General features: G+C 43.5%; 1 protein-coding gene and 1 long non-coding RNA gene across 3 annotated transcripts in view; one reads left to right on the forward strand and one right to left on the reverse strand.

The window, feature by feature from the left end:
* The first annotated feature begins 4,201 nt into the window (after positions 1 to 4,201).
* On the forward strand, positions 4,202 to 21,880 carry BCL7B (BAF chromatin remodeling complex subunit BCL7B). Of its 2 annotated transcripts, none has more exons than XM_056558641.1 (6): positions 4,202 to 4,388; positions 11,059 to 11,134; positions 16,415 to 16,493; positions 17,834 to 17,986; positions 19,563 to 19,642; positions 20,839 to 21,880. In XM_056558641.1, the coding sequence occupies exons 1-6, from the start codon at positions 4,297 to 4,299 to the stop codon at positions 20,926 to 20,928; spliced, it is 570 nt and encodes a 189-aa protein (XP_056414616.1). In that variant the 5' UTR covers positions 4,202 to 4,296; the 3' UTR covers positions 20,929 to 21,880. The 2 variants fall into 2 exon arrangements, with proteins under 2 accessions (XP_056414616.1, XP_056414617.1); XM_056558642.1 differs by lacking the exon at positions 4,202 to 4,388 and adding an exon at positions 4,763 to 4,798.
* LOC130356734 (uncharacterized) overlaps positions 17,994 to 22,078 on the reverse strand; it is a 66,328-nt gene continuing 62,243 nt past the window's right edge. The window contains exon 4 of the long non-coding RNA XR_008888976.1: positions 17,994 to 18,799. This is a non-coding gene — a long non-coding RNA (uncharacterized LOC130356734). The remainder of the gene's footprint in view (positions 18,800 to 22,078) is intronic.

Here is a 22,078-nt window from a genome sequence, read left to right on the forward strand (position 1 = left end):
ATGTGGGTAATGAGTCACGGTGTGCTGCCTGGATCCTCCCGTCTAGCTGGATGGTCTGTAAGGAGTATTCAGTGATGAAAAAGAAGCGATCCTGTTGCGGCGCTCGCCCGTGGGCAGGAATGGAGTTCAAAAGCCGATGGTAAGTAAAGGCATACTTTATTCAAAATCATAAATTCGGACTACGCGTTAAGAAGGGACGCGCTCCCCTCTTCCTCAGGTCCAATCCTTAAAGGACTAGTGGGCCGGGCTGTGATTTAAATACGGGAAAAATTGGAGAATCATATAATCAAACTTAATATTCAGAAACACTTACATACAGAGTGTAGGTCATAGATGCATGTCATACATGAAAGATTAGTAAAAAAAACTCATAAAAATTATCTAACAATAAAAACTTGTAGTCCGATAAGTCTAGAAAGGCATACATATGATCGGGCAGGGATAGTGAATGCCTATAAACACCGGCAGTCTCAATAGTGTGGAATAAGAGACAAATGGACAGCCGCAAAGCTGAGCAGCTGGGTGCCGGGCCAATCTCCGGATGGGGGGGCGCCAGACACAGCCGCACAGAAGAGACCGGACAAAGCCCCCTCACATTCATTTTTTGGATATATAATCCACTAGGATGGACCATAGACAGGCCTAATATATTCAATTCAAGATAATGGAAATATCATGATAAAGGTAATTTAGGAATAAAAGTGGGGACACGAACACTAAGGGGTTAACATCTTGCCCCCAGGGTTAATACCACCAGACCCTGCTACATACTGCAACACCCCAGTCATTGTCTGACCCATACTACTTTTTTATTTTTCCATATACACTGACTGTCCAGGAATGCTGGGAGTTTAGCAACAGCTGTTTGGGAATCACTGGCGTAGAATACCCCTATGTCCACCCCTATGCAATCCCTAATTTAGGCCTCAAATACGCATGGCGCTCTCTCACTTCGGAACCCTGTCGTATTTCAAGGAAACAGTTTAGGGCCACATATGGGGTATTTCCGTACTCGGGAAAAATTGCACTACAAATTATAAAAAAAATTACACTAACATGCTGGTGTTGCCCCATACTTTTTATTTTCACAAGCGGTAAAAGGAAAGAGACCCCCAAAATTTGTAACGTAATTTCTCCTGAGTACGGAAATACCCCATATGTGGGTGTAAAATTTTCTGCGGGCGCACAACAAGGCTCAGGAGTGAGAGTGCACCATGTACATTTGAGGACTAAATTGGTGATTTGCACAGGGGTGGCTGATTTTACAGTGGTTCTAACATAAACGCAAAAAAATTAATACCCACATGTGACCCCATTTTGGAAACTACACCCCTCACGGAACGTAATAAGGGGTATAGTGAGCCTTAACACCCCCCAGGTGTTTAATGAAAATTCTTCAACGTTGGATGGAAAAATGAAAAAAAAGTTTTCCCTAAAATGCTGGTGTTACCCTAAATTTTGCATTTTCACAAGGGAAAATAGGAAAAAAGTCCCGCAAAATTTTTACTCCATTTCTTCTGAGTATGAACATACCCCCATATGTGGATGTAAAGTGCTCTGCTGGCGCACTACAATGCTCAGAAGAGAAGGAGCAACATTGGGCTTTTGAAGATAAAATTTGTCCGGAATTGAAGGCCACGTGTGTTTACAAAGCCTCCATAGTGCCAGAACAATGGACCCCCCCACATGTGACCCCATTTTGGAAACTACACCCCTCATGTAATGTAATAAGGGGTACAGAGACCATTTATGCCCCACAGGTGTCTGACAGATTTTTGGAAACGTGGTCCGTGAAAATGAAAAATTAAATTTTTCATTTGCACAGCCCACTGTTCCAAAGATTTGTGAAACACCAGTGAAGTGTAAATACTCACAGCATCCCTTATTCAATTCTGTGAGGGGTGTAGTTTCCAAAATGGGGTCACATGTGTGTGGGGGGGGGGGGGGATCCACTGGCCCCTGACTTCCATTCCAAACAAATTTTCTTTCCAAAAGCTTGATGGCGCTCCTCCTCTTCTTAGCATTGTAGTGCACCAGCAGAGCACTTGACATCCAAACATGGGGTATTTCCACACTCAGAAGGAATGGGGTTACAAATTTTGTGCATTATTTTCTCCTATTACTCATTACAAAAATGTAAAATTTGGGGAAAAAATTTCATTTTAGTGAAAAAAAATTTCATTTACACATCCAACTTTAACAAAAAGTCGGCAAAGACCTTTGACGTGTTAAGGCTCATTGTACCCCTTGTTACGTTCCTTGAGGGGTGTGGTTTCCAAAATAGTATGCCATGTGTTTTTTTTTGCTGTTCTGGCACCATAGGGGCTTCCTAAATGCGACATGTCCCCCAAAAAATATTTCAGCAAAATTTGCTTTCCAAAATCCCATTGTCGCTCCTTCCCTTCTGAGCCCTATAGTGCGCCTGCCGAACACTTGACATACACATATGAGGTATTTCCTTACTTGAGAGAAATTGGGTTACACATTTTAGGAAGATTTCTCTCCTTTTACCCCTTGTAAAAATTCAAACACTGGGTCTACAAGAACATGCCAGTGTAAAAAATTAAGATATTGAATTTTCTCCTTCAATTTGCTGCTATTCCTGTGAAATGCCTAAAGGGTTAACAAACCTTTTGAATGTCATTTTGAATACTTTAAGGGGTGCAGTTTTTATAATGGGGTCATTTATGGGGTATTTCTAATATGAAAGCCCTTCAAATTCACTTCAAAATTGAACTGGTCCCTGAAAAATTTCGATTTTGGAAAGTTTATGAAAAATTGCTGTTGAACTTTGAAGCCTTCTGATGTCTTCCAAAAGTAAAAACACATCAACTTTATGATGCCAACATAAAGTAGACATATTGTATATGTGAATCAATATATAATTTATTTGGAATTCATTTTCCTTATAAGTTGAGAGCTTCAAAGTAAAAAAAAAAAAAAAAGGAACATTTTTACATTTCTTCATCAAATTTTGGAATTTTTCACCAAGAAATGATGCAAGTATCGGCAAAATTTTACCACTAACATAAAGTAGAATATGTCACGAAAAAACAATCTCGGAATCAGAATGAAAGGTAAAAGCATCCCAGAATTATAAATGCTTAAAGTGACAGTGGTCAGATGTTCAAAAAATGGCCGGGTCCAACAGTGAAAATTAACTAGGTCCTTAAGGGGTTAAAAGTTCCAATTACCCCCTTTTTCCCCATTTTCCATATAAAAAAAAACCTTTAAGCCAAATAAAAATAAACATATTAGGTATCGCCGTGTGCGTAATTGTCCAAACTATTAAAATCTAACATTATAAATCCCATAAGGTAAATTATGTAAAAGTACTTTTTTTTTTTTTTTTTTTTTTGTCCCCCTGCTATTCAATGGCATAGTACATTAATTTTTTTTGGGGGTGGTAGTAGCATTTTACTCCTGGACCAAAGCAGCACAATATCTTGGGCTGGCCCTGGCTGATAGTTTTAGCGGTTCTGACATAAATGCAAAAAAAATAAATAAATAAAAAGCACCCACATGTGACCCCATTTTGGAAGATCCTTCAAGGAATGTAACAAGGGGTCCAATGAGAATTTACACACCACAGGTGTCTGACAGATTTTTGGAACAGGGGTCCGAGAAAATTAAAAATTTACATTTTTCATATGCACACAGGGGTGTAAGTAAATGGTCATTGCACCCCTTGTTATGTTCCTCATGAAGTGTTGTTTTCCAAATAGTATGCCATGCGAGTTTTCTGTTTTTTTGCTGTCCTGGCACCCTGGGGGATTCCTGAATGCGACACGCGAAAGCTAATAAGTAGTGGAAAGGATTAAGATTTTTTAATAGAAGTAATTTACTAATCTGTTTAACTTTCTAGCTCCAGTTGATTTAAGGTGTTAATGGTAGCTCTTATATTGGATCCATGGATCAAAAAATAAAAAGGTTATGGTTTAGCTGCAAGAAGGGAAAAAATTCCAAGGTGATATGGTAAACATGAACAGGTGTAATGTCGAAGCGCACGACTCGTACTTAATATGGTACTGTGTAGAGGACAAGTGGTGCCGCAAGTCCGCGCACAATGAGGCGTGTGAATTCCTCCCACACAGAGGTAGCGGCTTGTAAGGCCTCGTTCACACACATACTTTCCCGCTCGATCATTCCAAAGAAGTTTCCCACTCGCACAAAGTTCCCGCCCATTCACCATCCACACTCTCCGCTAAATAACCACACAGCTTGCGTGACGTCACTAGCGGGATGCAATAAGGCCACGCCCCTCCAGGCGTCACGCCGCGGTGTGTCGATAGGAAAATGTCAGGCCGTTCAGTGAGAGCCGAGACCCGAAGCCGGGCCAAAGATGACATCAAAAAAGTGATGGCGGCCATCGAGAAAGTCCGCAGATGGTGAGAGCGAGTTCAGAGTCCGTAAAGTGAGCGCCACTACAGCACTGGGTGGGTGAGGGTGGGGGGACTCGCTCGTTTATAGGGAGCCCCGGAGCCGGCAAATAACTTGCCAAAGGGAAATCAGCTGATTGGTCGAGCGCTTGAGTGACGTGAAGAGCAGCCAATGGGATGCCGTCTCTGCGGCTGAGCTGTCAGCGGCCCTCCTGTTAGTAGTGTCGGGGCGTGTTCAGGTAACGGCGATCTGGTTGGAAGACGTGAGCAGGTCGACGAGTTCCCTGATTGGATAAGCAGATCACTGGGCGAAGGTTTATCCTGTCAAAGTAATCCGCTGCGTGTGGTTGCCATGGAAATGGGCCAGAGATGCAAATGAGGGGACAGTATAGCTTCGATAGAATTTGCATGTTGATGACGTAACTTTTTTTTTTTTTTTTTTTTTTTTTTTTTTTTCTACACAGAGGTTTGGTCGTGGCGACCATATGGCGGAACATTTACAGACTGTACAGATTACAGTTGATTTAGACTGGGCCTGTGTCACATAAACATCAGTCATGGGGCCCCTATTCCAGGGAATGAGCCTGTGATTTCTAACCTGTGGCTCTCCAGCTGTTGCTGCAACTCTCAGCTGCATGGGCATGCTGGGAATTGTAGTTTTGCAACAGCTGGAGTGCCACACAGAACACTTCTCAGTTTTCAAACTAGTGTAACCCCTGGGGGCCGCAGAGACATGGGTGGACACCCCCCAAAACCCCATTACACTACTTTTAACCCTTAAAAGACATCTGCAGCGTTACAAACACTTATCCCCTATCCTCAAGATAGGGGATAAGTGTTTGATCGCGGGGGTCCGAACGCTGGGGCCCCCGGCAATCTCCTGTACGGGGTCGCGCTGTGGATAGGGGATAAGTCTAATGCCGCTGCAGTTGTCCTTTAAGGACTCAGCCCATTTGGGCCTTAAGGACTCCGACAATTTTATTTTTAAGTTTTCATTTTTTTCCTCCTCGTCTTATAACTCTTTTATATTTTCATCCACAGACTAGTATGAGGGCTTGTTTTTTGCGCGACCAGTTGTCTGTTGTAATGCCATCACTCACTTTACCATAAAAGGTATGGCGCAACCAAAAAAAATACTATTTGTGTGGGAAAATGAAAAAGAAAACCGCAATTTTGGTAATTTTGGAAGGTTTCGTTTTCACGCCGCACACTTAACGGTAAAAATTACGTGTGTTCTTTATTCTTTGGGTCAATACGATTAAAATGATACCCATTATTACCTACTTTTCTATTACTGTTGCGGAAAAAAAAAAAGCTAACTTTTTAACCAAATTAGTACGTTTAAAATCCAACAATTTTTAAGACCTATAAATTTTTCATTTTTCCGTATAAGCGGCGGTATGAGGGCTCATTTTTTGCGCCGTGATCCGTACTTTTTATTGATACCATATTTGCTTATATAAAACTTTATACAAGTTTTATAAAATTTTTTGGAATAAAATGTAAAAAAAAAAAGCAGCTATTTTGGACTTTTTTTTTTTTTGCGTTCACGCCGTTCACTGTACTACGGTATCAATAACATTTTATTTTAATAGTTCGGATATTTACGCATGTGGCAATACCAAATATGTATATAAAATATTTCTTTTTTACACTTTTTGGGGGTGAAATAGGGAAAATGGGACAATTTACGTTTTTATTGGGGGAGGTTTTTTTTTCACATATTTCTTTTTTACTTTATACATAGGACAAATCACTGATCAGTATTATTGTTCATCTTCTGCTCTGGTCTGCTCGATCGCAGACCAGAGCAGAAGACCCGTGGAAGGCAGCGGAGGCAGGTGAGGGGACTTCCGTCTGCCATGCTGGATGATCGGATCGCTGCGGCAGCGCTGCTGGTGATCCGATCCATTTTAGTGACCACGATACTGCAGATGCCGTGATCTGTATTGATCATGGCATCTGAGGGGTTAATGGCGGACATCCGCGGGATCGCGGATGTCCGCCATTACTGGCGGGTCTCCGGCTGCTATCAGCAGCCGGGACCTGCCGCGCTTGACCCGAGCATTGCTCCGATGCTCGCGGTTATGTATAGGACGTAAATGTACATCCTGGTGCATTAAGTACCAGCTCACCAGGACGTACATTTATGTCCGGCGTCGTTAAGGGGTTAACCTCCCTGGCGGTATGATTTTGTGTGGAAATTTGTACCAAAAGCGGTACAATTTTTTGCATTAAAATTTCACATCCCCCCCCCGTCACATTCTCCTCCCCCTTATCACATCCCCCCCCTCTCCATGTCACATCCCCCCCCTCTCCATGTCACATCCCCCCCCCTCTCCATGTCACATCCCCCCCCCCTCTCCATGTCACATCCCCCCCCCTCTCCATGTCACATCCCCCCCCCCCTCTCCATGTCACATCCCCCCCCTCTCCATGTCACATCCCCCCCCCCGTCACATCTCCTCCCCCGTCACATTCTCCTCCCCCTTATCACATCCCCCCCCCTCTCCATGTCACATCCCCCCCCCCTCTCCATGTCACATCCCCCCCCTCTCCATGTCACATCCCCCCCCTCTCCATGTCACATCCCCCCCCTCTCCATGTCACATCCCCCCCCCCTCTCCATGTCACATCCCCCCCCCTCTCCATGTCACATCCCCCCCCCTCTCCATGTCACATCCTCCCCCCTCTGTCACATTCTTCCTCCCTCCATGTCACATTCTTCCTCCCTCCATGTCACATTCCCCCCCCCCCCCTTATCACATTCCCCTCCCCCCCTTTGTCACATTATAATCCCGCCCTCCCCCCCTTGTCACATTCTTCCAGTGGCGGGACTCCCGCAATCAGAAAAGACAGGGGATAAGATGTCTTAGGGCCTTGCCAGTTTCATTTATGCATTTTCGTTTTTTGCCTTCTAAGAGCCATAACTCTTATTTTTCATCTACAGACCCATATGAGCGCTTGTTTTTTGCGTGTCCAATTGTACTTTGTAATTACATCACTTATTTTACCATAAAATTTATCGCTGATACCAGATATATTTGTAAATTATTTTTTTTTTACACTTTTTAAGGGAAAAAGGAGCAAATTTCATTTTTATTGGCGTAGGGGCTTATTCACTTTTTTATGTCTCCATAGGGGACAATTTATAGCAATCATTAGATTGCTAATCCAGATCAGTGCTATCCTAGAAGGCAGACCAGAGAAGAAGATGCTCTGAGAGCAGGTGAGGGACCTCCGGCCAACATCTTGGCTGACCGGATCCCCGCAGTTGTGCTGCAGATGGTCCGATGAGCCATATAGAGCCGCTGCAAATGCTGTGATCAGTATTGAAGGGTTAATGGTCGGCATCAATCAGCATGATTACTGATGTTTGCCAATACCTACAGTGCCTACAGCACCTGTGCTCCCTTCATGTACAGAACCAGGGCATTAGGATTTACATTTATGTCCAATCTCCTTGTGTATACATGTCTTTGTGCGGGCTCCTGACTTGAGCATGCTCTGTACCAGGCGGCCCTCAGCTGATTCTTGTAGCTGAAGCCTGCCGTTAATAGCCGACACGCGGCTACTCGCCGTGGCAGGCTATTAACCCATCAGATCTCTGCTGTCAAAGCTGACAGCGGCATCTAAAGGGACCTTTAAAGGGGTATTCCAGGAAAAACCTTTTTTTTTTATATAGATCAACTGGCTCCAGAAAGTTAAACAGATTTGTAAATTACTTCTATTAAAAAATCTTAATCCTTTCAGTACTTATGAGCTTCTGAAGTTAAGGTTGTTCTTTTCTGTCTGAATCCTCTCTGATGACACCTGTCTCGGGAAACACCCAGTTTAGAAGAGGTTTGCTATGGGGATTTGCTTCTAAACTGGGTGTTTCCCGAGACAGGTGTCATCAGAGAGGATTTAGACAGAAAAGAACAACCTTAACTTCAGAAGCTCATAAGTACTGAAAGGATTAATATTTTTAATAGAAGTAATTTACAAATCTGTTTAACTTTCTGGAGCCAGTTGATATATAAAAAAAAAGTTTTTTTCCTGGAATACCCCTTTAACCCCTTAAGGACCCGGGCTTTTTCCGTTTTTTCATTTTAAATTTTTCCTCCTTAACTTTAAAAAATCATAACTCTTAAAAATTTTCACCTAAAATTGTCATTTTACCCAAAAATCTACGGTGAAACGGGAAAAAAAATCAATGTACGACAAAATTGATGAAAAAACACTATTTTGTAAGTTTTGGGGGCTTCTATTTTTACGCAGTACATTTTTTGTCAAAAATGATACCTTATCTTTATTCTGTAGGTCCATACGGTTAAAATGATACCCTACTTGTATAGGTTTGATTTTGTACCACTTCATAAAAAAATCATGAATACATGCAGGAAAATTTATACGTTTAAAATGGTCATCTTTTGACCCCTATAACTTTTTTATTTTTCTGTGTTCAGGGTGCTTTGAGGACTCAAAGCTAGCCGGGCACTTTTACTTTCGTTTTTAGCCGCGCGGCTCAGCTTCAGGGTTAATAGCGCGCGGCACAGCGATCAGTGCCCCGCACTATTAGAGGCGGGTCCCGGCTTCACTATGACGCCGGGCCCACCGCGATATGATGCGGGGTCACCGTGTGACCCCGCGTTATATCGCAGGACCGGGACTCATGACGTATGCATACGTCATGGGTCCTTAAGAGGTTAAACAGTCCCTGGTGGTCCAGTGGAGTGGATCACCCACCCTGCCTTTATATCCCTGGCCCTGATGCTATGTTCACATGGCGGAATTCCTTGGAAGAGGCACATTATATTCAATGGGATTCTTCTGTCCCATTCACATTCAGACCTCTTTTAATTTTGTGGAATTGTGGGTGGAATTCCATTGAGCTTGACAGGGCTTGGAATTTTGGCAGAATTTAGCAATGCCATAAAAATCCAGTTATGCAGAACGGAATTTGAACGGAATTCCAGTGTGTGAACATAGCCTAATAGTGCTCCCTTTCTGGAAATTACGTGGCAGTAGCCTCCCCTTGCTTTCAATGAGATTCTGCTGCATTGTGCACATGGCAGAATTTCAGTAGCAAAAACATATGCCGTGGAAATTCAAATTCCGGACTCCGCTGAAAGAATAAACATGTTCATTCTTTTTGAATAATCCACTCACAAATGCATTGCTGTCTATGGAGATTGCGCATTTCTGAGCGGCCCTGCTGCCCACAGAATGTCTGCACATAAACTTTCCTGGCGTATGTTCTGCTCTGTGAACTGGCCCTACACAGCAATAGTGCCTAGTGTCCTCTCTATGGCCCAGATTTATCAAAGTGTGTGAGAAAAAATTGAGTAATTTTCCCACAGCATCCAATCACAGCTCAGCTAACGACCTCTGGTAAAGTGAAAGCTGAGCTTATGTTACTAGTGCCTCCTTACTGCCCCTGCACGTTTTACACAGTAGGCCTATTCCAGTCTGTGGTGTCTCGTCATAAGGCTGGGAGGGTCTTGAGCCGAGGTACTTTTGACCCCGAGGTGCCGAAACTCACTGAGAGGATGGGATCACTGAGTTGACGCACTTGCACCAACCTCTACGCCTTTGGCACTCACCTCTTATATCCCGGCCTTCTGGCCAAGATCGGAGAAATTTTTATAGATCTGGCCGGATGTCTGGGTAGTATATCCTCACACATCCACTTATTTCTTTTTGTTCTTTTTGGCAGGATGCGGTAGCCCTTCTGGGTGTCCCTCCTGGCAGTCTATGGGAGATGTGTGTGTCCATCAGGTCCCGCAGCTCCCTGCAAAAACCCAGGGTACTCCTGCATGGACTGTTTAATGGCTCTGTGGGCTGATACCCTGGCTAACGCCTAGGTTGATTCCAGGAGCATTTGTGGTTCCTTAGTAGTTTTGGCGAAAAGGGACATTGAACCTGGAACTTCACAGGGAGCAAAATGGTAAGGTTTGTTTGGGGGGGGCCTTCCTACTTTCGGAGTAGGGCTTGCAATAGACTGCATCCTTTGTGCACGTTTTTTTGGTGTAACCTGTTTGCCCCTTTTTTCTGCACTTTGGGTGATTGAGAGCACATTCCTCAGCTCTCCTTTTTTTTATCTTTTACCCATTTTTACACCTTTCTCGGGTGAAACAGTACCTCTCCTCCCACCATCCCATCTATCGCCTTCTGGTCAGTGCCATTTTGCTGCAAGCTACTGTAATTCATTACTTCTATTCTATCCCCTGCCAGGGCTCTCCTGGCACTCTAAGGGTATGTTCACACTATGTATTTTGAACAGAATCTCCTCTTGCAGAATTCCACAAGTGGAGACTTTATCTAGTGGCGGCCGCCGAAATACTTCGGTGGTAGGACCGCACAGCACTGCGCTGTCACCATTGATGGCTATGCTTGCGGACTTCCGCACAAAGAATGAACATGTTCTTTCTTTGGGTGGATCAATTTCAGCGGTGGAATTGTCTGCCGCTGAAATTCCGCAGTGTGAAAGGGTCCGCGGAAGACCCATTTACACTAATGTTAGCAGTTCACACCAATGCACAATTCCACGCTAATTATGTAGTGTGAACATACCCTAATACTGTAGTTCCTTTCCCTTAGTTCTCTTGTCACTAATATTTTGCATGGGCTACTGAACTTCTACCATTGTTAATGATCATATGTTTTTTTTCCTTTTTGTGCCATCTTTTTTTTTCAGGGAGAAGAAATGGGTGACAGTTGGCGACACATCCCTGCGGATATTTAAGTGGGTTCCTGTTATTGATGGAAGAGATGTGCGTATACACAAAATATTTTTTTGATGGCAAAATAACATTAACCCCTTAAGGACACAGGGTTTTTCCGTTTTTGCATTTTCGTTTTTTTTCCTCATCACCTTCTAAAAATCATAACTTTTTCAATATTACATATACAGACCCATATGAGGGCTTTTTTTTTTTTTTTTGCGCCACCGATTGTTCTTTTTAATTACATCAATCATTTCACCAGAAAAAAATATTTGTTGGGCAAAATTGGAACCCCCCCCCCACTTTGTAAATTTTGGGGCTTCCGATTCTATGCAGTGCACTTTTCAGTAAAAATGACACCATATCTTTATTCTGTAGGTCCAAACGGTTACAAGTATACCTAATTTATATAGGTTTTATTTAATTTTACAACTTAAAAAAAAAATTCTGTCGCTCTTGATTGGAAGACACCTTACTGATGGGTATATGCTCTTGTCACTAGAAGGCGCTGACACTAGGAAAAAAAAGTTGGCTCCTCCCTGGCAGGATATACCTGCCCACTGGAAGTGAGGTAATCAGTTTTAGCTAGTGTCAGTAAGAGGCAAGACACAGGTCTGGTGCTCTCCAGACCTGGTCTTTTTTTTAATTATTTTCTAGTAAGGGCGGTTTAGTTAGGTTTTCATCTCCCTTTTGTTTCCCTTTTTCAGGTGGGGGTTCAGGAGTATGTACTGTTAACCCCTTCTCGCCAACTGCCAGCGCCTGGAGGTTGTACCTTGGGTGCGGGTCCCCCACTGCCCCTGCTCGCCCTGCTGTTTTAGCCTGGTATGATGCAGCGTAGCCATAAGCTGGTTGAAGCTGTTTGGGTGAGTATGTGAAGATGGAATCCGTGGGTGAGTATTTACGACCCCCAAATCGCCCCCCCTCCCTTCCTACCTCCCTCTCTTCTCTCTTTCACATGAACTTCTGTTTGGGCCTGTGGGGGACTTAAGGAGTTAATCATTCCCTGGGTCTCTAGAACTGCCACCTTAGTTTAGGCTCTGGCTCTGTGTCAGGCTCAGCTATTCAGGCTCAGTTCTATTCTGGATCTTTGCGACCGCACAACGGGGAGCCTTTTTGGCACTGGCAGCTTATGCACGGGTGCCCACAGGAGCACTTCTAGCAGTGGGGATTGGGGCAGTTTCTTTTCCCAGCGCTGCTCCCCTCCTTCCGGCAGTTACATAGCTGGCGACCATCCTGGGATGGAGTATCGGAGCATCGCTCCAAACCCCATCATTCTCCTGCAGCGCAGGACCAAGGAGTTATCAGTCTCCTCCTCCCCAGCCGGCAGCAATCAGGGCTAGGGGTAGTAACATAGCTCCGCCCTCCTTCCCTTTCCCGCAGCGCGGGTACCAGGGATTCTCTTTTTGTACACTCCTGCCAGGTCGACAGGGGCTCCTTAGTTGACGGTGAGCAGACTTAGAGCTGCCTCCCTTCCCCTCTAATTTAGTCTTTCCGTGCCAGGTCGGACGGGGCCCCTTGGTTGTGGGGCTGGCTCTGCCCCCTTCCCCTCTCCTGCCGGCAGGAACCGGGGGGTCATTGCATCCCCACTCCTGAGGGGACTGCTTCTTTGGTGTGTGTGTGTATGTGTATATATACCGTATATATATATATATATATATATATATATATATATATATATATATATATATATATATATATATATATATAATCAGCAGAGATACTACAACGCCCTCTGGTGGTTGTAATATGTATCTCCTCAGCTCTTGGTTTGATTCTTAACAAGGAGCTCCCTCTGGTGGCAACTTTCTGTACTGCATGCCTGCAGTCTCTTCAGACCCCTCTCCTTAGGCATCTTCCTTCCATGGAGTAATTATGATCCGACGTGGCGGGCCCTCAACAAGGACGCCTGGTCCCTCGAACCTGGGAATACATGAAAATATGGCCTTTCCCTTACCGACTGTTGCCATGTTACGTCTGCCGCACCCGCGGCTATTTGCCGGTCCCTTTCTACACTGACCGAGTTCCAATGGGGTGCCTCAACTGACCTTTGCCTTTCTAGCACAAGCTGGGGACCCCTTCGGAGGTCTGTACCTTACGGTCAGTCACCTGCAAAGTCCCGTGTGGTCTTTCCTTCCCGGGGAGGGGGGCGACTGATCTTCATCTCACCCCCCCCCCCCTACATAGGTGGAGTACCTGGCTGGGTCCTTGTTTTCCTGGGAGCAATCAGATGGGCATTTTGCAAACTATGGCTTCCCCCATTTTCATTTTCTACAGCTGCTCTCACACTTCTGTGTAGCTCAGCAGCAGCCAGTCTGGCCATCATCAGTTGTTTGGGTTCTGTAGTTGCTCTCCTCTTCCCTTGGTGTGGTCTCCCTGGTGGGGTGTGTTCCTCCTTCCCTTTGTCATGGTCAGTTGCGCTACCCTGCTGCAACAGTCTTTTGAGTATTCTTCTTGTGCCCAGAACCTGGGGTCCTAGCTGGGTGGCCTTAGTCTCCCTCTCCACTCCCATCCTAGTGGGATGTTGCTTCGGAGTACTCTGGTCCGTTCGGACCGCTGGGTTCAAAGCTGGTTTTCCTTGTCCTTCCCCCTCTTCACTTATTTCTGGGTGTGCTGGAGGGTCTCCTTGTATTGGGCAACCTTCTGATGGTTGTGGCGGGCCTTCTTCTCTAGATCGGACCCCTTGTCATTGGGCTTTAGTGATTGCGGCCTTCACAGGTGTCTTGCTCCTGCCCAGTCTTCTCCGCGACACCCCCTCTTCTGTACCACGCTTATTCTTGTCTCAATATGGACTGGGGTCTCCTGGAGCATTTTGTGGATTTTGGGTTTGCTCCCCCTACAGGTGTGGGACTTCCAGGAGAGTCTGGATCCTCCAGTTCCTGTGTCAGCTGCTCCAGTGTTCTGTGATTCTCCTTTCCCAGGCCTTCTGCTCCTTGTGTGGCCGTCTTTACTTTCCTCTCTCCTCTGGGGTCCATGTACTCCTGGGATTGCGGGCGTTCTGGCAGCCACTCTTCTGGCCTACTTCACCTTATCTGTGGACAGGGTTTCCTCGTCACATTTATGACTGCTGTTCAGGCTCTGTCTTCCTCTTGACATCCGTTCTTTCTCCAGGGTGCTCGCGGAGTACCCCTTTGGACAGTGGTTTTTGGAGTCTGTAGTTTTTTTGTTCTGGTTATTGCTCTTGTGCAACAGGTCTCTCTGGAGCCGGTTTTCCGTCTCTTACTTCTCTCCAGTGGTTTCTAGTCTCCTCCTTTTTCAGTGCTTGCCTTCTGTAGGCATGCACAGTTTTCCTGGGCATTTTCTCGCCATCTTGTCTCAACTCGGTTGATTCTCTGACTGGTGTTCTCTTGTTGTTCCCCTTACATTCTTGTTTCCCAGCAGGGATAACCCTCTGTCTGGTTTTGTGCTTCCCTTGGAGTTGGTTTCCTACCTCCTTCCAGGTTGGTTGCGGCCCAGCGGGCCCTAGAGTCGACTCTTTCTTGTCTCCCTATGTAGACTCTAGGTTTTGAGTCTCTACTAAGGACGGTCCCTTCCTTTTGGCATCCTGGTCCATCTCCATGGACGGTGGGAACTTCCAGACGCTGAGTTCCAGGCCTTGGTTGACTTTTGGCCCGGGGTCTCATCCACAAGCTTTCCGGTTGACTGGGGTTCAGTCTCCAGACTGACTCCCTTCCTCTGGTGGTTGTTTTTTTCCACCCCAGGGACTTTCTTGGTACGTCCCATCAGTAAGGTGTCCCCCCAATGAAGAGCGACCGAGAAAAGGAGTTGTGTTTTATTTATTTATTTTTTTTTTATTTTATTTTATTTTTTTCCTGTACTGATTTACCTTACTTCCAGTGGGGTGGGGTATATCCTGCCAGGGAGGAACTGACTTTTTTTCTTAGTGTCAGCGCCTCCTAGTGGAAAGAGCATATACCCATCAGTAAGGTGTCCCCCAATGAATGCTACAAGAAAGAGATTTTACGGCGAGTGCAAAAAATCTCCTTATAACTACATGCACCAAAATTAGTATGTGTTAAATTGTCATTTCCTGACCCCTATAACTTTTAAATTTTTCCATATACTAGGCTATATGAGGGCTAATTTTTTGCGCCATGATCTGACGTTTTCATTGGTACCATTTTTATTTTGATGGGACTTTTTGATCACTTTTTATACATTTTAATTTAAATTTTTTTGGGGTATACAAAGTGACCAAAAATACGCAATTTTGGAGTTTGGAATTTTTTTACGCGTGCAGTTTAATTAACATTATATTTTTATAGTTCGGACATTTACACACACGGTGCTATCACATAGTCTTATTTTTGTTATGTTTACATATTTTTTTATATGGAATTTGGGAAAAGGGGGGGGTGATTCAAACTTTTAATATGGAAGGGGTTAATGTGTGTGTGTTTTTAAACTTTTCATTCAACTTTTTTTTTTTTTTTTTTTACACTTTTATTCCCCTTAGGGGACTTTTAGGAGGAATCAGTAGATTCCTTATACAGATCAGTGTGGTTCTGCCTTATACAGATCAATTTGGTTCTGTACCACATTGATCTGCATGCTCTGTGCTCTATTGATAAAGCTGGTCCTGCCATCATTCTCAACGCATCATCCAGCACAGAAGAGAGGTAAAGCCTCCGGCTACCTCAGCAGGGGATGGCCCTCCTGCGACTGCGCTGCGGGGTAGGGGCGGGATCCACCCCACTGGACCACCAGGGATGGTTTAAATGCTTTGACAGCAGCGATGTAGAGGGTTAATAGACGGCCGCGTTGATCGCCGCACGTCTGCTATTAATGCCGGCCCTCAGCTACAGGAATCAGCTGGGGGCCGGCTGGTATGCCGAGTTGAGTCAGGAGCCCACGTCATACACCGCTTGCTGTCTCGGGACAAGCCGGCTCGTACTTAGACGGCAACCGGTTAAAGGCAATCTGTTAGCTGAATTCACTAGTAAGAGCTGCAGACACTGATGGAGCTGATGGTGGATATAAGATTTTTATTTCCCAGCCAATTGTCAAAGAGGAGGGGCGGCATTGCTCAAGTGTCAGATTATTACATACACTCACTGCTCAGACTCTCCTTGACTGATGATCTCCATCTGGCTGCATAAAGCAGGCCCCGTAGACTTAAAATAGTGCTTGTCTTATGGAGTGAGGTTCTTAAAGTGTATTTTTCCCCCCGATTGTATCTAGAGACAATCAAAACTGCTAACATGTCCCTGCAACTTCAAAAGTTTTTTTTTATAATTACACAGACACTTTAATGTTATGTGTGATAGGTGTATGTCTATTTATCTATTGTCACATACTTACATAATCAGGGTTTTCTGTATTTCTTATCAGAAAGAAAAAGTGAAAGGAAATGCCAATCTAGAAAATACTTCATCCACTGCCAACTCCTCGCTTCTGCTGGATTTTCAAGGTAAGATATATCTACTAATAATTTAAAAAAAAGAAAAGAAACTGAGCCTTTTTTTTTAACATTCAAAATATTAAAGAAAAGTGTCTTTTTAAAGGGGTATTCCGGTGACAATTTTTTTAAATTAAATGAATTGCTTTATTAGTTATAACTTTATTAAAAAATTTACATTTTTTTATTTAGATGTTGTCTGTCAGCAGTAAAAGCCAACAGTGGACTCCCAGCATCCATGTCAGGAACTGCAGGGCTGCTCATGCCCTTGTCCTGACACTCCGTGATCACTGTGCTGCGCCGCACCCAGTACTAGTGATAGCAAGTCGCCCCTAATGTATATTTTAATGGAGTTTAGCATTTGACTATACAATTAGGCCAGCTAAGAGGTTTGTAAACGTACGTGTCTGTAGTGCTTTTATAACTGTACACAAATGAACATTGGAATTAGCAAGTATTGTAGTAATTATAATACAGCACTCTGCTTTGCAAGTCTAGAGTTCTAGTTTCCATTCATTTGTCCTGCAGCACCACTACTGGGCAAATGAACTATTACACAGTGCCATAAGTCAGCCACAAATCATTGGGTTTTGTAATACAGGACAGGTCCTCCAGAGTTTCTTTTAGTGATTCAAGATGATAGTGGGGTTTGTAGCTGTAATGCTACACCACACAGTAATGTTAAATTGACTGAACATTTAAAGGGGTACTCCGGTGGAAAACTAGTGCCGGGATCTTGCACGCGGCACCCCGTTTGTAATCAGTTCCCGGAGCGGGTCTGATTACCGGCGATCACACAGCCGGCGGCGTGTGACGTCACGCCTCCGCCCCCCGTGTGACGTCACGCTCCGCCCCTCAATGCAAGCCTACGGGAGGGGGTGTGACAGCTGTCACGCCCCCTCCCGTAGGCTTGCATTGAGGGGCGGAGCGTGACATCACACAGGGGGCGGAGGCGTGACTTCACACGCCGCCGGCCGTGTGGTTGCCGGTAATCAGACCCGCTCCGGGGACTGATTACAAACGGGGTGCCGCGTGCAAGATCCCGGGGGTCCCCAGCGGCGGGACTCCCGCAATCAGGCATCTTATCCCCTATCCTTTGGATAGGGGATAAGATGTGTAAGCACCGGAGTACCCCTTTAAGACATAAGTGGGATGCCAGCGCAGTATCAGGTTAGAGCCGTGGTTACAGCCGTATCGCGCCCTATCTGGCGCTTCATCAGACCACCATAATTTACAAGTCTGTTTAACTTTCTGGCACCAGTTGATTTAAAAATAAAATAAAAAATGTAAACGTTTTCCACTGGAGTACCCCTTTTAACATTTTATTCATGAAATCGTTTGTTTCCCTACAGATGAAACCAGTAACCAAAGCTCCTTGTCAGATGTATACCAACCAAAGGTGGAAAGCAGCACCTCCAGCCCTAGCCCCACACATAGCGAGTCCCCCAGTCCAGTGCACACAGCTGACTCACAACCTCCAACACTGGGACAAGAGAGTCTTGATGGTAAGGATACATGAGACCATGGCCAGAAAACGGAAAAGCATCTGAATCGCATTGCTCTGCTGTATTACGAGAGAGATGGGCGCTGTGTCAATTTTTTTTTGTATATTACGTACACAGAAAGTTTGTAAAAAATAATGCAAATATAATTCTATTAATGCACATTAGTAAATTATCAAGCAGTTAAATTTAGCTCATGTTTATTGCCAAATGTAGACTGTTTAATAAATAAGCAGATATTTTGCTGTGTTCTGTTTTTGTTTGTTTTTAACAATGTAACTGTCTTTCCAAAATACAGAATCCAATAAGGAAGGATGACACATCACCTTTTACCCATACATGTGTTGTAGAGCAGCTCTGGAAACTTATTCTCTATTTAAATAGTAAATAACACTTTGTATGAATCATTAGTGAAAACAAAAATCTGTGTCAGAAATAAAATATGCATCATCATAGTGTGAATTTGAGCCGCGGTTATGCTGTGTTTTTTGCATCTAGGTTCTCATGGAAAAATATCATGTGACCATGATGGTAAAGTCCATCTTGAGAGAGGTGACACTGGTTATCAGCTCATTGAGGGATCAGGTGACATTCTGCCCCTAGAAGTTTATGAAGAGGGGGGGAAAAAGGCTTTATCTGCAAAGGGGGACGGGGGGGGGGGAAACCCGGATGCTTCTAAAATAATCTAGTATGCCTTCTCTCTCACTTCAGTGGTCATTTCGCAGCTTGCTCTGCTCTATAATGGCCTCAATGTTTCTGCTGCTTCTTGGGGCATGTTATAGAAAAGCTGAATCTTCTTCTGTGTGTGCAGTTATTCTAAGGGACAAAAGAAAATTAGAGATGGAGCTTGTAGATAGAAAAACCTGTGCAACATGCAAGTTATATAAAGGCCAGAAATACTGCTACTTCTCATTTATAAACACAAACACTTCTAAAGAGTTTGTTAAAACATAACCATTTAAATATAGAAACTGCAACAAAATGATCTTTCCTATAGGAGTTTATTTCACAATAGGCTATCAATATCTTATGGATCAGCCATTTACAGTCAGAACCTCCAGTGACCAGCTGTTAGGCAGAACCCCTGTGCCCAGACTTATAGAATAAACAAGCACACAGCTGTATTCGTTGTGTAGAATTTGTGGCCGGCTACTTTAATTCTGTTCCCATTCCATTGATTGGGAGCAAAGCTGAAGTTATCCAGCATGACCACTACTCAACAAACAGTTGTGTTCTTCACTCCATTCACTCTCTACATCTGGGTGCAGTGGCTTTGCTGGACAGCTGGTTGGTGGGGGCGCCAGTGGCTCATCCATCATATATTGATTGCCTATCCAGAGAAAAGGGCATTAATAACAAGGTCCCAGAAAACTTCTATAACTTTTTCATTTGAACAAGCTTAACTTGCAATGAGTACAGAAACAGGCTTTATTTAGTCATAGATCCAGTTGTTTTCCTGCTATCCACAGTATTTTTCCACCAGAAAAGTCAATACTTTTCCTGAATATTAAATGTCCATTTATTCTAATTGGTAATTTTGTGGCTATTGTTTAGTAGACACCCTTTGTATATTTTTCAGAGCCCTCTGTGCCTGCTTCTGAGGTAGCTGATGAACCCCCTACTCTGACTAAGGAGGAACCTGCTTTAACTGCTGCTCAGGTACTTGCTGTTTCTCATTTTAAAGGGATGAGTAATTCTTTGGGTCATTTCAACTGCATTTGTAACATGCAGCACACAGTATCATTCTATCAATGGAAGGAAAGTCTTAATGTGTTCTTGTGTGCACTTTCATCTTGACCATGATGTTAAAGTCCATCTTGAGAGCGGTATATAGTTCCCTGATGTCGGTATTACATTTTTTGTATACTCAGAATCTATTGCGTGTTTTTCCATGGTAAGAAAACATTACAACAATGTCGGATATTTATTTCTAAACACCTGCACATTTTGCTACAGTAGAAATAATTTTCCCATAGAGCTCTTTGGTAAACTTTAAATTGATGTCCAGGCTAAGGTTGTATAATAAAGATATTATACTCTCACCTCTCATCCTCCACAGCTGGTGTGCCAACTTCCAGGTAGTGTGCGGTCCCATCACAAAGGACCTGCCCTTTCAGCCAATTAGTGACTGAGGTGGGACACCACAGGGGCTGGTGATTAGCCGAGCGGTTGGGTTCTTTAAGGGGTCCTCCCGTGGAAAACTTTTTTTTTTTTTTTTTAAATCAACTGATTCCAGATGTGTAAATTACTTCTATTAAAAAATCTCAATCCTTCCAGTAATTTTTAGGGGCTGTATACTACAGAGGAAATTCTGTCTGCTGTCCATTTTAGGTTCTGTCCAGAGCAGCATGTTTGCTATGGGGATTTTCTCCTGCTCTGGACAGTTCCTAAAATGGACAGCAGAGGTCAGCTGAGAGCACTGTGATTATAACAGAAGAGAAATCCAAAAAAGAAAAGCATTTCCTCTGAAGTATATAGCCCCTAATAAGTACTGGAAGGATTAAGATTTTTTTTAAGAGAAGTAATTTACATATCTGTTTAACTTTCTGGCACCAGTTGATTTAAAAAATAAAGTTTTCCATGGGAGTACCCCTTTAAGGGTGGAACAGCACACTAACTGTAAGAAGCAGAGACCAGCTTCTTCTGCTCAATAGTACATTTAGTTTTTGCCTGGACAACCTGTTTTATTATTTATCTTGATAGTAGTGTGCAGAGCAGGAGGTTGATGGATGCATGAGTGTAGTTGTACATGTAAGCAAACACTTGTACAAATAAATACCTTGCTTTACAAGCACCTGCTTATGAATTTACTACAGGATAAAATCTGATTGTCAAATATGTTCTTCATACCCCAGGCAGAAGATCCGGATGAGTCTGGAGCACCACCATTGAAGAGAGTGTGCCCTGATGTGCCTTCCAATCCCCCCACTGCATTGAAAAGCTAGTGCCAAATGAATATATATTTCAACCTATTGCTGTGACAGCATTTGAAAGCCTTAGATGACAATGTTTGCACTGGAGGCTGGAAGTTGTGCAATTACCTTTTTAAAGTGAGGGAACGATGACCTGCCTCATAGAGGCCCAGTCCAGAATGCAAAGTGTGAGAGTAATGTTCTACTCCATTAATCACATTCGTCACTAGTACCATAGGGTACTAATGCTTGGATCATTTACATAAAATGCCATAGCTTATTGTGCCATTATTTCTGCTTTTTGACAGTTGCCCATTACTACATGTACAATATCATGGCTTACCTATTCTTATATGAAGTCTACATAGTGTATAAATGCATTACAGGTTCCCTAAGGGATAATTCTAATGCTTTTTAGATATCTTTGATTTGATATATAAAAAAGAAATGATAAATCCTTTGTAAAGCACATATATTACACCGTTCCCTGGCATAAACTAAAAGCTCCCAAAGTAACACACATTTTTTTTTGGGGGGGGGGGAGGGGGAGAGAGACAGTGCAGTTTTTTTTTTTTTTATCCTCCAGCAAAAGCAAGAAATTGGTCCAGCAGTAAGGGGAATTATAAGGCATTCCTTTATATTTCTACTTGTGACTTTGACTGAAAAACTGAATGAAAAATATTGTGTGTGTGATGCCAACCTTACAGCTCTTAGCCAGGGAATGATCTTGGAGCACTTGACAGAAGCACACTCAGTGGCCATGGCTCTATTTCCATTAACCAGAAAAATATGGTTTTCCTTACCAAGCACTTATAAATTATAAAATTTATAATCTAGAATAGGATTACACTGCTCCATTCCTTATAGAAAACTTCTCTATTATGCTATGTTTTATATTCCATGTTCTTTTCTAGTATTGAGGACAATGGATGTTGGATGTGTTTCATTACCAGAAAGATATTTTTAATAAATGGACCGACCTGTTTTTTTGTGGTCTGTGATTATTTGACAATTGAAGAATTACAGTGTTTAAAGGAGAAATGTGGCACAAATCTTTTAATTTTCCCTGTGCCTGGGCTGCAAAAAACTAAAAAAACTACAACTTTAACTCACCTTCTTACATTACCCCATTGCGCCTCAAACCTATATGCTTTCAGATAGAGGAGACACAGTAAAAAAATGC

This window comes from Hyla sarda, chromosome 2 (assembly GCF_029499605.1).
Source record: "Hyla sarda isolate aHylSar1 chromosome 2, aHylSar1.hap1, whole genome shotgun sequence".
NCBI classification, from domain to species: domain Eukaryota; kingdom Metazoa; phylum Chordata; class Amphibia; order Anura; family Hylidae; genus Hyla; species Hyla sarda.

Bases quoted from the DNA above. Each gene is read 5' to 3' on its own strand.
- BCL7B (XM_056558641.1), top strand. From the start codon at position 4,297: ATGTCAGGCCGTTCAGTGAGAGCCGAGACCCGAAGCCGGGCCAAAGAT. The intron at 4,389-11,058 runs GTGAGAGCGAGT...TTTTTTTTTCAG, and splicing joins ATCGAGAAAGTCCGCAGATG to GGAGAAGAAATGGGTGACAG. The intron at 16,494-17,833 runs GTAAGATATATC...GTTTCCCTACAG, and splicing joins GCTTCTGCTGGATTTTCAAG to ATGAAACCAGTAACCAAAGC.